Genomic DNA, 19,433 nt, shown 5'->3' with positions numbered 1-19,433 from the left:
TTTTTTCAGCATATTGAGGAGTTCTGTCTCCAAAATAGACAAACGTGCCAAAGAGCACAATTTGGTGGACCGAAAGGCAGTTTGGGCGGGGCAGGAAGAGTAAGGTGTATCTCTTAAAGATCAACTGGATGTCCCAGTGATCCACTGTGATGGTCTCTCAATGGGTGCAAAAAGGGGAACTTTCCTCCCAAGCCAAAAAATACTGGCTGATATGGAGGGGTGTGGTAAGAGACACTTGGAGGCAGCAGAGCCAGTGGAAGATGGCAAGGACTGTATCTCCTGCTGTAGGTGATGGCATCCTCTAGAATCATCCTTGCCCTAAAAACAGATATTGCTGTTGTGGGGACAGCTAAGTTCTTCAACAGCAGATTTTCTGTGCTGCTGATGGAAATGTCTCGTAGAGGAGACTAGGCACAGCGAGAAAGACACAGCTCGATTGTTCTTAAAGTGTTCCAGAGAACAGCCCACTTATTTGACAAATAGGTGTTTGGTATGAAAGGGTGCCAGACCATATGAGCAACTTCAACATCACTGGACAAGCCTGTGGAATGCACTCCAACTTGTCAGCGTAAGTGTAGGAAGCTGGCTTTTTATGTGGTAGTGGCAATTTAAGGGCACACCATAAAAATAGTACAGACAACTCTTATTGCTTCACAGGGCTTAAATTAATAATCCCAAGTGCTTTATTTGTGGTTGTGTGGTCTAGCAATGTAGGCTTATCAGAAGGTAGTATTAAGCATCTGTTGTACACACAGAGTCAATAAATGACACACAAACACTCTAGACGAAACTCTAAACCAATTTAGAAAAATAACAGATTTTTATTTAATTTTGGACACCAAGATCATCGGAAAAAGTACTTTCAGAGTTATAGATTTTTGCAGTATAAGGAAATTTTCGAGGTACCAGCAGCAAGGAAGGGTCTGGCGCCAAGTTAAGTGTAAGTTCTTAGTTCTCGCGGTGACTGTTCTCTTCTGTCCTTTTTCGGGTCCGAGGTTGTCAAATCTTCCTGGTGTCAGGGCGACCTAAATCGGAATGTAAGGGAGTGTAAGGTAGTAGCCAGTGGGCTACCTACCCCTGGTGTGACTACAGCCCATTTATGATCACTTCCTGTGAACAGTGGGCAAACTGCTGATCCAAAATTCCTAGTTTCAGCTGAAACAAGATGGTGAAACCCTTCTTCAAGTGTCCATTCCCACTTCAGGCGGCCCTCCTTAGCGGTGTGCCTAGCCTGATAGCCTCATATCCTTGATCCTGACAGGCAAGACATGCGTAACAGAGGTTGTTCATAGATTGGCCTTAACACCATTCCTATTCACTAGAGACCGCGGACGTGGCTCACATGTAACTGGCTTGCCGTCCCTGTTATACAGCAGCCCACTGAAATAGGCCACTCTGATTTCGAGACCGCTCCGTGAACATTTCAAACGCCTTCTTTAAGCTGTTAAAGCCTTTAATAGGTTGACTCTGATCCAGCATCCAACTGCACAGACAGCTGTCTGCAACCTTTACTCTCCTTGTACTTGGCCTGGACTTCTATTTGGTCTTTGCCTGAAACAAACTTCCTCCAAGTCACTCTGACCTGGATCTAGGCACAATGTATACAGGCATACCACGGTTAATGTCCTGATGATGATCCTATATCTTTTGTAAGGATCGAAACACCGTCGACTTGCTGTACGCCTGTAACAGGGAGAAAAGATCCGTGGAGGGACAGCCTACTGCAGAAGGTTGGTGGTCCCTAAGGCCCCTCTCACCAACTCGGTTTCATCTCAGCAGCAGGACAATCCCTATTTGGACACCGATTAGCAACCCGAAGCAGAGCCCCTATGGAGCCACTGGGAAGAAGGAGGACATGGCTCCTTTAATTGGGACTTCTCTACCGGCGAGACTCCGCCCCTGTCAAACGTCATCGCGTCCTGCTCGTCAAAAGGGGGAGTAACCAGGAAGTCGACGGACGGCGTTTCCCTGGAGAAGGAAGAAGACGAGTGCGAACGAAGAAGAGAAGAGAGACCTAGGTTAACGGAGGAAGAAGGCGAGACGAACCAGGCTCAGGACTACTGAGGCATTACCAGCAAGCCCGGAGGCCACCGACATCACAAGCCGCCCCGCCACGCTCCCGCGGGAGGAGCGTGGCTCGAACAGGTACGGGGCAAGGTTGCGGGTTGGATGGGACTGCGTAACCAGCCTGCTGCTTAAACTCCTGCATGTACATAGTGTACAGTCTCCAGAGAACCTTTTCCCCACCACGAGCACTTGAGCACAGTAGTTTAGTCTCTGTAGAGCACCAGTGCACTTGGTTTACCTCACTCCCAGTCCCTCGTCGTTCTTAGTCCCGGACCCCCCCCTAATTTTTGTCTATATCTCTTTTCTTTTGCTTTCCGGCGTGGACGGAGCCTCTCTCTTGTAATTCCGGTTACCAGACTGGCGTCCCGGACCCATATCAAGAATGACCCGGCAGCCTTTGCCGCAAAAGAATAACAAGTCGGAGACGGAAAGCATACATAAAAATAAAACCATCTCTTAAATCACTGATTCAAGCCTCTGACTCCGTTACTCCTGCTCCAGTAGCGCCTCCAACAACGCCATATACATCTCTTTATTTAATACTTATTATGAGTAATGGTGTCTCCACGATAATTTGTTTGTCCAACGAAAACTTGTCTCCTAAAAACAATTTACTAAGCCTTTTTGTTTCATGTTGTACGTCCTTCCCACTAAGTTGGATACAGGCTTGTGTACCACTTTATTTGTTTCTTGATGAATTTTGTGTATATTTAAGCAACTATATATTAAAGACACCTGTCCAGCTAGACAGCTGTAAAATATAGTACTGATTGGGTCTATATTTATTGTTTGCTCTCATTAATCCTGGCCTAGGGACCACTGTCTTTAGAAATTGCCTGATAGTGCAACGCGCCTACTGATTAGCTAATTTTCTTGCCTGGTCTGATGTCAAATGGGCCAGGTTTGGAGGAAGCTGGGACCACATATCAGAGGTGGCAGATGCCTTGAAGCTGTGCCCTTGACCAGTGGTAACATGTCAGTTGAGTCCAGGTTGAACTTCAATCCCTGTTTGAAAGCTTGCAAACCAATGCTGACCAATCTTAAAGGGGTTTTACATGTGGTCTGGAAAACTGAACCACTGGCTGAGATTATTTCAAGAATTCTTTCCATTGCTTTGTTTTTTGTGCAGGAGATTGATAGCAGTCCACCTTGCCAGTTCCCATTTGGCGTAGAAATAACAGCCCAGAAGGCATGTGGCATTCGCAGTGTGGAGGGCACGGCTGTTAGAAGCCAATACTTTAAATCTATTTTTTTAGACTTGATGTCAAAACTTTCTAAGCAAAAGACATTCATGTTCAATTTTGAAGAAGTATCTTGGACCACCAAACTTTCTGGTGAAGTGTGTGGCAATAAGAATTTTGTTTAACATGGGGCAAACAAGTGCTTTTTGGCTCTTTGGCTGGTGGCTACTCTCTGCAACTGTTGAGAAAGAGCTACATGATATCCTTCAAAATGCTAGACTTAGTATCATTTTCTTCTGCACTTTGTAAAATTATAGGGAATTAAATAACTTCAGCTGAAGGAGGGCCAGAGCAGAAAACAATGTTTGTTGAACAGTCTTGTAAGGCCACTTTCATTGTGTAAATCAAGATATAAGACTGAATCAGTGTGGTAAAGGGGAAGAAGGTTATCAGCCTCCAAATCATCATCTTCTGTAGGACGATAGTCATGCATAACAAGGGCATCATTGTCCAACACAAAGAGTTCTTCCATACTGCCAAATATCTGGGCCCTAGGAAGATGCTCTACCAAGTACTCATCATCAAATAATGCCTTAACCTTCTACTTTTGCACTCAGATGAGCTCATCAGAATCTAGAGGCTTCAAAGATGGTGCTGAACAATGACTCAAAGACTGAAGGCAGCACCGACTGATTGTGGACTGGTGACAGGAGAAATTCACTGAATCCCACAGAAGTGGGGTGCAGGGATTGGAGCCATCAATCCAGCAGGAGTGGGCTCACCCTTGGGGAGTGGCTCATACAGCGCTAGACCTGTCCTGAATAAATCCAGCATTCAGCCACTGGAGTGAGAACCTCCGGCGTCATCTTTTTACATTTTTCCAACAACAGGGAATGGCACAGAGGGTTCAAATGGTAGCCAAAGTGGAACGGTTTTCTCGAGGAGATTTGAATTTCTCCTTCCTCAGGCACTTTTGTGTTTTTATTTTGCAGGAACGTTATTTTGGAGATTGTTCTCAGTCAGGAGACTAAATCTGAAGGAGAGCATTTTAGCGTGTGCCTGGGGATTTTGGCTAGTACTCTTATGGACTTGGGGTATATTCGGAGCTAGAATGTGTAGAAAGAGGGGGGTCATGATCAGATTCAAGACACTATTATACAGATGCCATGTTGCTCTGATGCGGACATCTACTTAGGTCATCGGCAACAAGGTTTAGCCCCTGAAATTAAGAGTAGGCATTTGACCTAGTTGCTGTCAAAAAGCTGGGGAATTTCTTCTATCTAACATTGGAAGTACTTCGAACCACACTGATGAGTTGAAAAATAGGAACGGACATCGGTGCACCAAATAGTGCCCAATATGTTCCTATGTCATCACATCTGACAGGTACAGCAGCAGCTGAAGCTGCGTGGCACCAACTAGCAACTCTGAAGAGAGATTTCTGGGGAAGCCATGTTTACCGCAGAAATCTGTATCTATCATAACAAATAAGGATGGGGTAAACAAGGCTGAATTAGTGAAGAGGCATGGTGCAGAGGCCAGGGCGGAGCACGGGGTCACGGTTCGATCCCCGGCTCCGGGGGCAGCTCAGCTCAGCACCATGTGACTCTGGGCAATAGCTCACTTAATTTCCACGACGCCCCCCAGCGCCTTAAGACCCGTAAGGGTGAGTAGTTTGCGCTTTACAAATACGGATTTACAATAAGAGTACAAAGCATGACTAATGAGGACATGTTCATTTCAACAAAAATTAAGTGAAAAGAGGCCACTATCCTATGAAAAAGACACGCATAAGCTTCAGGGGAAGGGAGAAAATTTTCATTCCTTTCAAGACTTATTGAAATAAACAACTCTGGTGTACCCTGTATTAATCATGTTGAAATTATTCAAAAATATTTTTTTTTGTTTTACTTGAGAAACACATCCATAAAAGAGGAGATTTGGCAAGCCAGTTATTTTTAAGGGTAGCAATACTAATTCAGCCATCTATGCTACTACAGAAATAAAAAGACTTCCAACGCATTAGAGGTATTCCCCTGAGTGCAAAACATTATTTCATGCTGGATAGCTTTCAGATTTTGTCTGCAGATAAGAGAGATCAGAGTTAAGCAATCATTTCTGTGTGATCTTTCACTGTGTATCACACAGTTAACAAGCTTGAATACCCGAAGGTCAAGCTCAGCTTTTTTATCTTTCTGAAGTCAATAACTTAAGAAATATTTGTTTGAGGACAGTAACGTTTGTAATTTACAGCACAATGTCAACCAAAAGTGGAGTATTAAGCGGTATACGAATAAAACGTGATTTCTGTAAAACAGTTTCCTACCTGTATTACTTCATAACCAAGGAGCTTCAAATGCCTCTGCTTGATAGCTTCTTTTCCAAGGAGATGGTGGCTGTTGGCGCAAAATCGTCTGTGACCATCAATACAGAGGGCTATTCTGGAAGCCAAATATACACATGAGTGAGTGGTAACAGCAATGGACAAGTTTTTTTTTTATTTTGAAAAAACAATCAGTCTTTACTATTCTCTTCCATTAATAAACAGTGTGGATAAGGCAGAAAGTAGTGAGCAGATATATTTTGATGCAGTAAATGGACTACAATGTCTCGTTCAAAAATATTTGAGATAATTCAGTTTCAAATAATTTAGAACATTGCAGCTAGATTGCAAACACAAGCTACTAAGGATTCTAGCTAGCCACAACAATAACTTTCTTCTCCAGTATGGCATTCTAAATCTCAAATAGACCAGTAAGCAGATTCCAATCAAAACTAGCTTACTTGAAGATATGGTGGATGATTAAATAAATACAACCTGTAAACACGTAAACACGTAAAAGACGTAAAAGACTTGCTGAAAATGTATCTTGAGCTTTACTTGCCTCCTTCAAAAAGTTTTGGAATGAAACTTTGACCATGGATACCGATGTCAAAAGAACACTCAAAAAAAGCCTTTGAATTTGAGGCAGTAGTCATTCTTGATTACAAACGTTTTTTATTATTGGTTGTTTCCAAATAAAACAGTACATACAATACTTCAAATGAGGGACATACGAAATAAACATACAAAAAATAAACAATAAGAATAAGACAATAATTAAATGGCAATCAGATGTCAGTGGTAATCATGTTGATGTGGCGGTAAATCATAGATCAAACACATATAGTATCAGTGTATTACCATACAGGCGACTAAGTCTGTTGTCGAAGTCATGAGAAGTTTCCCACTGAACAGCAGGGGAAACCTTAGCACGTAGTACAGACCACTTAGGAAACTGCCTCAATAAGTGGAACTAGAGTACTGGCACAAGTCAGGAGAAGTGAGTATTAGTAGACCGTGGGTGGGGTTGCTTTATTAGGTCTCGCCTATGACGAACGTGCTGAAAGCGCGTTCTCGAAGCGAGAACTATAGTCGGCGTCTCAGCAGTCCGAGACCGACGAAGGGAGACAAGACCTGGCCGCGCGCAGCGTTTCCCCATAGGATAACGTTGTGCGCGCGGCCAGGTCAGGTCTCCACAGCATGGCAGGAAAGGATCGGATCGCGTTGCGTGCCTCGTGGAATGCAGGGGGAGTCTGCAGAGAGGCGCGCGGCGCTGATAAACAGGCAGGCTTTAGTATGCTTACATTTGTATTTCTTACTTAGAGCGTTTGGCTTCACGGCTAATATTACTTTCTATTGTTTTTTTACATCATTTATTCAGATGGGAGTTTGTGTACATTGTGAGACATTATTTTTGCTGACATGTGAGCTGCTTTTCATAGCATTAGATAGTTTTACGTTCCTAATGCTTAATTTCGGATAAAACAAGTGCCGGGACTGTCTCTTTCTCTGTATCATTCTGGGTCCTATTTCTTCTTCCTTGTCTGTCTTCCGGCTCTATCTCTCTGACTCTGTCTCTGTCTCTCCGGCTCTAACCACCGACTCTAGCTCTCTGGCTCTGTCTCAGCCTCGTCTCTCTGGCTGTATCACCCAGACTCTGTATCTCCAGCTCGGTCTCCTCGGCTCTGTCTCCTAGATTCTGTCTCATACACTCTCCTGCTCTGTCTCTCTGGCTCTATCTCTCCAGCGCTGTCCTTTTCTCTGTCTCTCCGGCTCTGTCTCACAGACTCTATCCCTCCGGTTCTGTGTCCCGGGCTCCATCGGTGAAGTGTAACTTGCTGCTTAGAGATGCCAAACCTGGGCTGACTTCAGCTTGGAATTCCGATGTACCATGGTGTGGGGGGGGGGGGAGCAGTTTGAGGTGCGCATGTGGGGGGGCTGGAAGTAATTCCTATGTGATCTCATTTAAAAAGACATAAACGAGCATGTGTAGGACTGGCCGCGCAGCAGTGGGGCCGGGGGCCCCGCCCTCGCCATTCAGGCCCTCACAGCCTCACAAGGGTGGGCTATTAATCCTGGGCCAGGGCCGGTGTCAGGGGCGTCAATCACCCCTTCTCCTTCGGGAGCTCAGCACAGGGCAAGCCTGGAACAAATGCAACACCCGCTGGCCCCGGCCGGCCTTACACACACCCCTTTATGCACACTCCCAGGGGGGCATGTATCCCGCTCCATGGCAAACCACTCAGGCGGCGGGGGTCTCGGAGCAGGGAGGGCAGTGAACAGACACTGCCTGTTCTGGGAAAGCGTGGGATGAGAACTGCCCGCTGCCCCCATCCCAGGCATCACCGAGGCATTGGCCAGCCACCTGCAAACAACACAACAAAATGCTGTACTCTGTGTGTGGGAGGGCACATGAAAGCGGAAGCACTGTGTAAACACACAGAGGGACCCCAAGGGTGGTGGAAATACCAGGGCTCTGCCCTGCAGACATAGCCCCTGCCCATGCCACACTTCAGCGACACGCTGCCTGTGAGAGCCGCAGACGGACAAACACACACACGCTCACACAAAGACACACAGTACACACACACACACACAGAAAGCAAGGAGACCCAAACACTAGCACAAAGAACACACACACAGATACCAAGACACACATTCAACTACTCAAAGGCACACACAAAAATAGACACACAACCCTGTGCAAAGATAGGCACACAAACATAAATGCACAAATAGGCACACACACACTTGCACATAGGATACACATGTTCAACTACTGAAATATCGACACACAAAAAAAAAACTACAAAGACTAACACACACACAAATAGGCACACAGACAACCACATAGATAGCCATGTTCAACTACTCAAACGACAGAGTCAGACACGCAAGCAGACAAGTGGGCAAACTAGTCCGGCCACTCAAAGACCCACAGGTGCACACAAAGTCACAGAGGACAGAAACACACAGACACAGATGCACACAGGCGAAGATTGCAAGACATCTACACATCTGCACCAATAGGAGACCATGCACAAACACAGGTCATACAGCGCCACTAGAGTTATGCCATAGTGTGGTTGTGATGTTTTCTGCACAATTATGGATGCACTGCATTTGCTGCATAATTCATCATCTGCAGCATAATCTTCAGATTTTAACAAAGAACAAATTCGTTTTTATTTCACACAGTTCAAAAGGTAATAAAACGGCAGCGACACGTGTTGGCAGGTAGTGGAAGTCCCCTTGCAAAGGTTGACTTCTCTTCTTTCTGCTGTGATTGGGTGTTAAAACGAGGTGCAGTCTATTGTTCCCAGACACTCCTCACAAGTGTAACAAGCATTTGCAATGCAATAGGCCTCGCATTAACGCGAGTTTAAGCTATTGGCATTGTAAATGACAAAGCCTTTTATTTATGTTTTGAAAACCAGAACAAAAATAAAAGGCATTATCATTTACAATGCTAATAGCTCAAACTCGCATAATTGCGAGACCTATTGCATTGCAAATGCTAGTTACAGTTGGTGTGGTTCATGGTGGTTTGTGTGAACTAAAGTAGAGATCCAGAGTGTCCCACATATGTCTGGTAGAAGATTTCCACAGTGAGTTCTGGAGAGTATCATTATCAGCCCCTCTTAGGTTGGTGACCCAGTTTAGCGAGCAATTAAAGGAAGCTTTGCTTGTGTCCTTCCAATTGCGGAGTATAATCTTGACCTCTGCTATTAGAAGTAGGTCTAGGAGCGCCCTATCATTTTCATTGAGTGATTTAGTTCTGAGGAAACCGAATGCTGGCGTTGATAGATCCCTAATAGGGGAATATGAGAAGAGTTTAGATATGAAGTCGAAGATCTTATCCCAGAAGGGTATCACGCATTCGCGCTGGACTAATAAATGTTCTAGGTCACCTAGTTTGTCATTGCAGTTCCAACAGATGGGATCCTCCCTGATTTTGTGTGAGTGGAGTGGGGCTGGTGTCCAAAAGGCCTTATGTAGCAACCAGAACTTCATCTAGGATAGTGCTGGGCTGATCTTATATCCCATGGTTGATTTCCAAGTTTTGGACCAGTCCAACTCCGAGATCGGAAAAGAGGAGTGTGACTCCCAGAAAGATGTGACTTTCTTATTGAGGGCAGAATGTTGTGGGCGTATTAGTTTATAAATCCAGGAAACCTGATGACCTAACTTATGTAGTTTTGATAGATAGCTCGGGAGGGAAGGGGGAACTGGTGATAGTTTCGCTTTAGTTACTGCTGATTTTATTTTTAAGAAGTTATAGAATTCAAGTGAGTCCAGCTTGTATTTAGACTGTATGTCTTTGAAGGAAAGGGGGTAGGCACCGTTGAAGAGTTGTTGGGGGAAGTGGATACCTTTATTAACCCATGAGTCGTTGTGTAAGGGTTTCCCTTTATAGAGTATTTTATGATTGTTCCAAAGGGATTCAAGGTTAGACCGTTTAATGCTAATGACTAAGAGTTTGTCAATCTTCAGCAGAGTGGATTTTGTGTTCTTGAATAGGGGTTTTGAGCAGGTGACCACAGTGAGATTTGCGGTCAGAAGGCCCCTGGGGTAAGATTCATAAGAATCGATTTCTCAATGTCTGGCTATGCAGGGGTGTAGTAGTCAGGTGGCATAAGCCAGTATGCGCCTTGTTTTGCCATAAAATGATGGCTGATAGAGCTTAAAGTCCGCCAGGTTGACCCCTCCCATGGATTTAGCTAGTCTAAGTTTTTTCATACTAATTCTTGCTTTTTTCCCCTTCCATAAAAATGTTGAGAGTTAAGTGTCTAGTTTATGGTGGAAGTCCCCAGACAGTATGAGGGGTAATACAGTAATTAGATAGTTCACTAGTGGAGAGATCATCATCTTGATGGTCTCTATCCTACCCCTCTATGTTATAAATCTTGGTGACCATGCGTCTAGAAGAGTTTTAATTTTCTCTAGGGTGTTGGATTAGTTACGCTGTAGCGTCTCTATTATTGTGCTGCCGAATTCAATCCCAAGGTACTTTATGCATCCCGGCTGGCATGCAAGGCCAGTGGCGAGTGTATTCAGTGGCTTGACTTCGGACTTGTCCCGGTTTAATTTATTTCCGGAGTGACTAGAGTATCTTTCTATGGTGAACATGAGTGCCTTGATGGAGTCGCCCGGGTTCTCTGTAACCACGAGGATATCATCCGCATATGCGGCTAGTTTCACTCGAGTTTCTCAGAATTTTACTCCCATTATTTATTCCTTGCGTTTGATATCCGTGATTCTAGGGCCAAGAGAAACAGTGCAGGAGAGAGGGGGCAGCCCTGTCTGGTGCCTTGTTCTAAATGGAATGACTCCGATAGTGTACCATTAATAGCAATTCGGGCAGTAGGGTTTGAGTAAAGCGCCAACACCATGTTGATGTATGTCTCACCAAGATTAAAAGATACCATGCATTGTTTTAAGAATGACCATGATACCCTGTTGAACGCTTTCTCTGCGTCCAGGGTGATGGCGATAGAGGAGGTGGCCGTTATTTTAGCTTTCTCTAGAATATGACACAGTAATCTAGTGTTGTCATTAGACATGCGATATTTGAGGAACCCCACACCTGTGAGTTACTGATCAATTTTGGGAGGATCGCGTTCAGTCTATTGGCTAGGATTTTTGCATATATCTTGCAATCCAAGTTGATAAACGAGATTGGCCTATAATTTTTTGTTAAGAGGGGGTCTTCCCCCTCTTTCGGAATGACAATAATATTGGCTTCTCCCATCGATTTGGAGACACAGCCCTCTTTAGCTATAGAGTTGAATAATTTTAGTAGGGTAGGTTTTAGTGTCTTATCAAATACCTTGTAAAAGGCGGCTGAGTAGCCGTCTGGGCCTGGGGTTTTATTGTTTTTGAGGGATTTAATAAAGATAGAGAGTTCTTTTTCAGAAATGGGGGTCCCTAACACAGATCCATCTTGTTCTGTTAGTTTTGGTAGGTTTAGCGACTCTAGGTATTTAGTGCATCCCTCCGGATCCATTGTTTGTTTATTTTTATATAGATCCTCATAGAAGGCCTGGAACACACTTAGTATCTTATTTTGTTTGGTTTGGATGTCATTCCTAGAATCTTTAATCAAGGATATAGTAAATTGCCTCTATTTGTGTTTGACATATGATGCTAGTAATTTACCTGCCTTGTTTCCCTCACATTGCTTGAGTGCCTTGAATTTATTCATCCACACTCAAGCGCGTTTGCTCACTATTTTATTGTATTCGTATTTCCTCTTAATGAGTTTGTCAAGGGTGTCTTTGTTGTCTATATTCGCCGAATGTGATATTTTGAGTGATTTTATTTCTTTCTCTAGCGATTCAAGTTCTAGGTTTAGTTTTTTGTTGACCTGTGCTTTGATACCGATAATGACTCCTCTAATGGTTGCTTTAAGTGCATCCCATAAGGTGGAGGTGCCCATATCAGAGCGGTCATTCAGTGTAAAGTATTCTTTAATTGCATTTTCAATCTTTAGTTGGTTTGCTGGGTCAGAGAGTATATCGTCATTAAATCGCCATCTTTTTGGGGGTAGGATGGTGTGGGTACCTGCAGGTTTGGTGCTGATGCAGGAGTGATCGTAGACTAGTTCGGGAGCTATATCTGTTTCATCTATGAGATGTGTGAACGAACTTGAGAGTAGGATGTAGTCAATCCTAGAGTAGGAGTTATGAGGTGCTGAATAAAATGTGTAGTCTCTCGTGTCTGGGTGTTGGAGGCGCCATGAGTCCTTTATATTAAACTTGGAGCATATTCTTTTGAAGACCTCATGTGAGCGGGAGGGTTGGCATCTGCATTTAGATTGCCGGTCTATATGAGGGTCTAGCGGTAGGTTGAAGTCACTGCCAGCTATGATGAGATCTTCCTGAGGTAGGCTCTCAAGAGTTTTAGAGACCTTCTCCCAGAAATCGGGTTCATCGGCGTTAGGGTCATTAATGTTGACTACATGGATGTGGTTGTCTCCTCTCTGTAGGTGCGTGATTAAAAGTCTTCCATCATCATCATGAATGTGTGAGGTAGTAGTGATCTTGGATTTTTGGGAAATTAGGGTGATCACACCTTTTTTCTTAAGGTCTGCCGGGGAGCATAAAATATGAGAGATCCAGTTGTTTTTTATGAACCCTAAATCTTCTTCTGAGAGTTTAGTTTCCTGGAGAAGAATGATATCTCCCTTCGTTTTTGCTAAGTACTCGAAGATTTTCCTGCGCTTCACCTGGTGATTAAGGCCCTCAACATTCACAATACAATATTAAGGCTTTCTGTTAAGTTTTATTCTGTGCCATCTAAGGGTCTGTGTCGCTACAGGTGTGATGAGTCCTACGTAAAGTGTATGTGTGGAACTGTTGTCCCTGAATAGTTATTGATGGTTGAATCGTGTATAGCGGGTCATAGACCATAGTATTAGTTGGACATTTCTCATGATGGTGAACAAGTGGGTTCTGACTCTGAGCAAATGTACAATATAGAGCATACCTGATACTGCATCAAAATTTGAATTATCAAACAGACATAAGTGGAATAAAAACATAAAGGAAACAGCCAAAATTATATTTACCCCCGTACCCCCTCCTCCCCTGGCCCTCCCTTCCCTCCCTCCCCTCCCTGATATACTTGAACTGAGGAGCTGCGACGAGAGGTCCGTCCGAAGGCAACATGGAGGAATTTAATTAAACATGTCTCATTAGGAGAGACAGTTGTGAGATAACTATGAGAGATAATTTGTAATAAGAGGGTAATAATTACAACTGTATATTGGAAAAGTATTGTGTATCACATGGTAAATAGCATATGGTTGAGAGCAGCTAATTAGACCTATGTGGGATTGGCATAGAACGTATATGAACTGTAACAGAGAGACCCGCAGAACCTCTAGTGAACATGGAGATGCTTTGTATAGACTGATTAACAGGTTCTAAGGGTTAGTCAGAATTAACTTAAAGTGTCGGACCCCCTTACATTGATATCCATAACATTCTTGAAAGGCAAAAGAGCGTTATTTAACATACGAGTATGCCTCACTGTGAAGCTGCACCTAATGTGAGGCTTCTCTAGGTAAACCATTATGCAGGAACTAAAGTAATGATGTAAGAGTTGTACGGCAAAGAGTACAGTTCAAAGGATCTCAGGTTTTCCGTTTGTTGCAGGGTCCTTCAGCGAGGTCCATCTCTTGGGAAGGAGTCTCTTCCAGGTGTCGTGTGAGGTCCTGGGGGCTTTGTAAAGATGTCTGGTCTGCCATTCTCCATAATCCTAAACTTTGAAGGGTCTGAAAATTAAAATTAAATGTTTTTCGACCCCAGTTTGTCTCTCAGTTGTAGGAATACTTTCCTTGTGTCGACTGTTTCTTTAGAATAGTCCTGAGTGAAGTTTATCCATTGGCCTTCCCAGGTTACGTGATGATTTTTTCTGGCGAATTTTAGGATGGCTTCTGTGTGCTGGTAGCGGAGTGGTTTACATATCATGGGGTGAGTTCCTTTTCTATTTGAGGGGTTGAACGTTGGGATTCTGTGCGCTCTGTCTAATTCCAAGCCATGGTGGAAGTTTATCCCAGTTATCATAGGTATCCAGGACTCAAGGAAGGCCACGCATGATCCCGCATCTGTATCTGATCCTTACGGAATACCAAATATGCGTATGTTCCCTCGTCTATTCCGGTCTTCCAATTCCGCATTTTGTTTCTTGAGCTCACTAGTGATGTTGTGAAGGTATTTGATTTCCTTATTCGCCTGGGAGGCCGAATCTTCAACATCGCTTATTCTTTGTTCTGCTTCGCAGATTTTTGTATTCAAAGTGTTCATATATGCGCGAATTGCTGTGAGTTCCAATTGCATGGAGTCTGTGTTCTGTTTTGTGGATTTTTCCAGGTCGTGGACCTCCACTAGTTTTTTTAGTATCATGTCCATCGTGCTGTTTAGGTCTGGTTTGGCCTTAATTGGTGTGTCCGAGGGGATTGGCTCTGGTTCCGCTTTCTTATAGGATGTTCTGCATTCTTTGTCCGCCATTTTTGGTCAGGGTTGAAGTGGTTAGCCACAGACACTCTTTTGGTGGTCTTTTATTCCCAGTCTCAGTTAGGGCGGTGAATGCAAGATTGTGGGTTAAAGCCCCTGTTGGTTAGACACTGTTTAATATTGTTTATTTGTATGAATCACACTGTTTTGTTCCTGGCGAAAGAGCTTAGACCCTGTGCTCACTGTATATTTGTAGGCCACGTGGGGACGGTGTCACTCGTCAGAGGTGCTGGGGACTGCGATAACAGTGACGATATCGACCATAGTAACTCGATAGCTGCAGCGCCCGGATGGTTCTGGGGCCCGCAGTGGCGTGGCCGTATGATGGTGAGTTGTGCCAATGTGCGGTGGACCTGATTGCGATTAGGTGCGAGCGTGCTGGCTCAAAACTCTATTGTGCTGCCAGATAACACAATTGCACTAAAACTCACCAGGGGAGGTGGCCTCTATTGATCGATGGATGGGTCTTTCTCTGTGCCAGTAGCTCTCGCAGTGCCCGTAGTGCCAGCAGATTCTGCAGCGTCAGCAGTGCCAGTAGTCAGCAAACAGTAGCACTGGTAGCGTCTGACTTGGCACTAGTCGTCGGAAGGAGAACAGATCGTCAGCCGCAAGAAGCCATCACTGGGTCAGCACAATGTGCTGTGAGAGGGTGGTTCCGTTATGAGAGATAAGGTTATGAGAGATAAGGTTGCAGCAGCGCAGGTGATTTGAAGGATGTCTTGGCTCACCACTATATTGCACAGTACAGCTTCAGCAGGATTTTTGGCGGGATAAGGAAAGGTAGGTTTGAGGACCCTGTCTCATAGGTGCTATCGCGGTGCAGGTGCCCCCCGCCATTTTGGGTATGTTAAGTGGACTCCGCTCTTTGTATGCCTCGTATTACGGGTTGAGTACTGACTTGGTACTCATTCAGCATTCGTTCCGCTCCACTCCGCATGGGTTAGATCACTGTAAGTTGAATGCGGCACTTGAGGAGATCGGCTCTCGTTTCGTTGGTCTCCCGATTCATCCTCGGAATGCCGCCATTACGAGGTCAGGCATCACAGCGTAGGGAGTTAGTCTACTCGCTGCATGCGGTTGTGTAAGCGGCATAAGGTTCCCCCCTTAACAGTTATTAGACTGGGCAGAGCACTGGCCGTTGCAATGAGGTTGTGCACTCACGGTGAACGGTGAGACATCATCTTTTAGGGATATCTAAGTAGCTCTGTAGGACGTTGCCTTCTTGTTTCCTTCAGGTGAGGTCTGCACATCGCAGGTTGCGCTCTCTCGGTTTGGTAAACTTCCGAACCCTCAATCCAGGATAACTCAATCTCAAAGTGTTCTACATTGCCTGATGGGGTCAAAGCTGGTCTCCGCTTCGATTAACTCACAGATCATCTCCCGATTGCAGCCCGAATTGCTTCTCCGTGTGCCGAGCGACGGGTTTAGGTAGCCATTACCGCTGCTGTCTAAGCCCTGCCCCGAGACAGTGCCATTCTAAAAGGAGATGCACTACTTTGGAGAAAAAAGGCACTTCTTTCGTTTAATGCAAAACTATGGGTTCTATTGAAACAGTACCATGCCATTACTATACAACATAATTGCAGGGTATAATTGGATGGAACTCAAACTTTCAGAGGAAACCAACTAGTAGACAGACTTGTTATCACTAGTTAGAATACTGAGTTTAGATCTGCCAGTCAGGCTTTTAGCACAAACTACTGCTGTCTGCCTGAAATAGGGATTCTATGGCTGGACCGGAGGCTTCAGATTAGGCCTTTTCTTTCTCCAATATATTAGCTCCAGCAGCTTTACAAAGTACCACAATCCATACAAAAAACTAAATTTCCCATGAACACAGGGAAAATGGAAATAAAGATAAGTCCAACAGATGCAGCCAATCCTGCGCGAGGACGTCCCATAACTTCCCCCGCGGACGCTCTATCTTCCTCTTTCTTCACTGCTCCAGCAGCATTAAGATGAGTGGCTTTTTTTTCCTTCATATTGTTGGCTAATTGTGTGATTTTCCTGTATTTCCTACTAGGCACCGTGTAGAGTTTATTCTGCCATTGTGTGATTGTCATTGCGCATTAACGCAGTGTTTTCTTCACAGGATCGGCCGCGGGAGCGCTGTCCGCTCCTTTGCGGTCGTTAAGGTTCTCTCAGCGTGGTGCGGCCTCCCGCCGCTAGGGAACCGCGCGCCCTCTCGCTCTGTGCACTATTCAGTGTGTTTACCCCCTGAACAGCAGTGAGTCGTATAGTTCTGCTTTTAGGAGCAGCGCGGTTCAGACGGACTCGCTACAGCCGCGGGGGAAGATTAATTTGAGAGCCCCTGCCTGGAGCCTGAACACTCGCATTGCGGGTAAGACTGGATTTTAAGAAGGGACCGGCCCAGGCGGGTGCTTCAATACCCTCAGAATAAAGAGAGCGGTTTGGTCCCAGGCCTGTGCCCATTATGGAGAGCATGATCTGTGCTTTGATTGTCAAGGTTTTCCCTGTTGATTCCCCCTTTTTGTTTCTGATTTTGACCTTGTGTGTTCCCATTATGAAATATGAAGATTATTATGAGGAGGAGGAGGAGGTCATGTACCTGCCTGTAGATGACCATTTTTGTCAGGTCATGGACTCCTCCATCCTCAAGGCGGTGTCCCAAGTAGTTGCGCCATTGGAGAAGAAAACTGAAATTTTACAAGCGCAATGTAAACTACCCCTCGGCCAGAGGGAAGATCTGTGAGGAACACTCCCCTACCTCCAGGCCAACCCTCCACTAGCGCGGTGGAACCCAAACGTAAGCGTCCAGACGATGCGGGAGTGGACACAGAGGATTTTACTCGCCTCAACAAGGCATTCATGGAGGCCAAGAATCCAGCCCCACCCAGCCAATCACAGGAGGTTCTGGGGGAACCCTCTGGTGTTCCTGCTGATGTGGCTACAGTGGAACCAGACGAATCCCCCTGACCTCCGACGGGGAATCGGAGAGGCCATGGTTCCCATCCAAGACTGCCCATCTCACAAACTAGGTACAGACATGCTTAACCCTGACGACCTATTAAACTCGCGCCCATCGCATTGATTATCACTTGCGCAAAGACCTCACCTACTCTCAGGTCGTGCCCCTCATGGAGGAGGCCAAGACAGAACGGCAATGGTGGGTCGAACATATGGAGGCCTGGAACGGCCGAGCGATTTTCGGTTCACAACCGGATCTGGGAATAGAGTCGGACGCCAGCGGTTCTGGTTGGGGTGCTGGTTGCGGCAAAATATCTACCGGTGGAAGATGGTCCTCCTCCAAGCAGGCCCTTCACATCAATTGCCTGGAGTTGATGGCGGGCTTGTTCGCAGTAAAGTGCTGGACAAAGAACAGGATCCAAGGTTGTGTTCTGCTCAAGATGGACAATGTGGCAGCAGTGCGCTACATCAACCATCTCGGAGGGACACGGTCCAAAGCATTGTCAAATCTAGCCCATGATCTTTGGGAATATTGCCTATCCAACCAGATATCCCTGTCAGCGGAACATCTGCCGGGTTGGTCCAACCAAGTGGCAGACTGTTGCTCTCGTCACTGGAAGGACACCAGCGTATGGCAACTACACCCCAGTGTTTTACGGGAAATTAATCTCAATGGGGTTCCTTCTCGGTAAACCTCTTTGCCTCTAGACTGGATGCCCAGCTGAAATGTTACTACAGTTGGCGCCCAGATCCAGAGGCGTGGAAAGTGGATACATTCTTCCAGGGTTAGAGCAAGGAACAGGGCTACCAGTTTCCCCCTTCGCAATGATCATGAGGTTATTAACCCAGGTGAGGAGACAACAGGCGGATCTAGTGGTGATCACTCTGATCTGGAGGTCACAAGTCTGGTTTCCGGCTCTGATGGAACTTTCCTGGGAATTTCCAAACCCTCTACCCCTCGGTCACAATCTCCTCAAGGATCCTCAGGGGAATCCCCACATCTTCTAGTCACATGCGGCCTGCGTGCTGCCCAATATAGATGACGAGACCGTATCGGAAAGATCGCTGGGAACTGTGCACATACTTATAATGCGGGCTTAGGGAAAACGGCACAAAATGGTGGCTTACACTGCGGGTGGCGGCTGTTAGTGTTAGGTGGCGAACTGCGGAGCCTCCGATGTTAAACGACGACGTACCCTGCGCATTGCCCCAATGATCTGCACTGCTGCACTCTTTTTTTTTTTTAAACTCTTTATTCGTGACTGTAACAAGATGTTATACATTACATTCCTTCATTATATCATATATCAGTCGTTTCCTTTTTCTTTACCATTAACTTTTTGTAACATAGCTTTCCAAATCAGGTGTCCAATTACAATTCTCCGGATGTTTCCCAATTACAGCCTTTAAACATCTTATTTATGACTTACATATTTTGTTAAACCCCAAACTTCCCTCCCACATTGCTTCACTCTCTTTTGGGATCGGAACGGCTGTCGGAACTGCTGTCGTCCACGCCAGAACCGCAAGCTTAACTTTAATTTTGAACTGTGCTGTGAGCAGTCCGCCCGCTGCACGGGTGCAGAGTCTGGGAGTGATACCGAGGCGCGAAAATATGGTATGTGTAAAGGAGCGCACTGACTGGCAACTGCACGGCACGCTCCCAACGTCAGTCCCCGAGGTAGAGCTCATTGTTATATTAAAATGGTTAACAATGCATGATATGGTCCCTGCAAACTAAGATACTTCTTCCTTAATATCTCTGTGTGCGCTCCTTCATGCTGTGCTCCTGCAATTCTGGGATCCCTTCGGCCATAGTGGGCGGAATCAATCTATAGTTCTGCTTATTCCTCTTATTCCAGGGGGGTCCCCATTTTGATTAGGAAGGGGCTGCATTTCAGTATAGATGAAGTC

At 45.4% G+C, this 19,433-nt stretch overlaps 1 protein-coding gene across 1 annotated transcript in view; it reads right to left on the bottom strand.

The window, feature by feature from the left end:
* FASTKD3 (FAST kinase domains 3) overlaps nucleotides 1-19,433 on the bottom strand; it is a 121,426-nt gene that overhangs the window by 24,100 nt on the left and 77,893 nt on the right. The window contains exon 6 of the mRNA XM_086965277.1: nucleotides 5,575-5,689. Coding sequence (XP_086821403.1) covers nucleotides 5,575-5,689 — 115 coding nt within the window. The remainder of the gene's footprint in view (nucleotides 1-5,574; nucleotides 5,690-19,433) is intronic.

The sequence above is a fragment of the Lissotriton vulgaris genome, chromosome 4_1 (genome assembly GCF_964263255.1).
Source record: "Lissotriton vulgaris chromosome 4_1, aLisVul1.2, whole genome shotgun sequence".
NCBI classification, from domain to species: domain Eukaryota; kingdom Metazoa; phylum Chordata; class Amphibia; order Caudata; family Salamandridae; genus Lissotriton; species Lissotriton vulgaris.
Note: the sequence above shows the minus strand (reverse complement) of the source record. Positions and strands in the feature narration are given on the sequence as shown.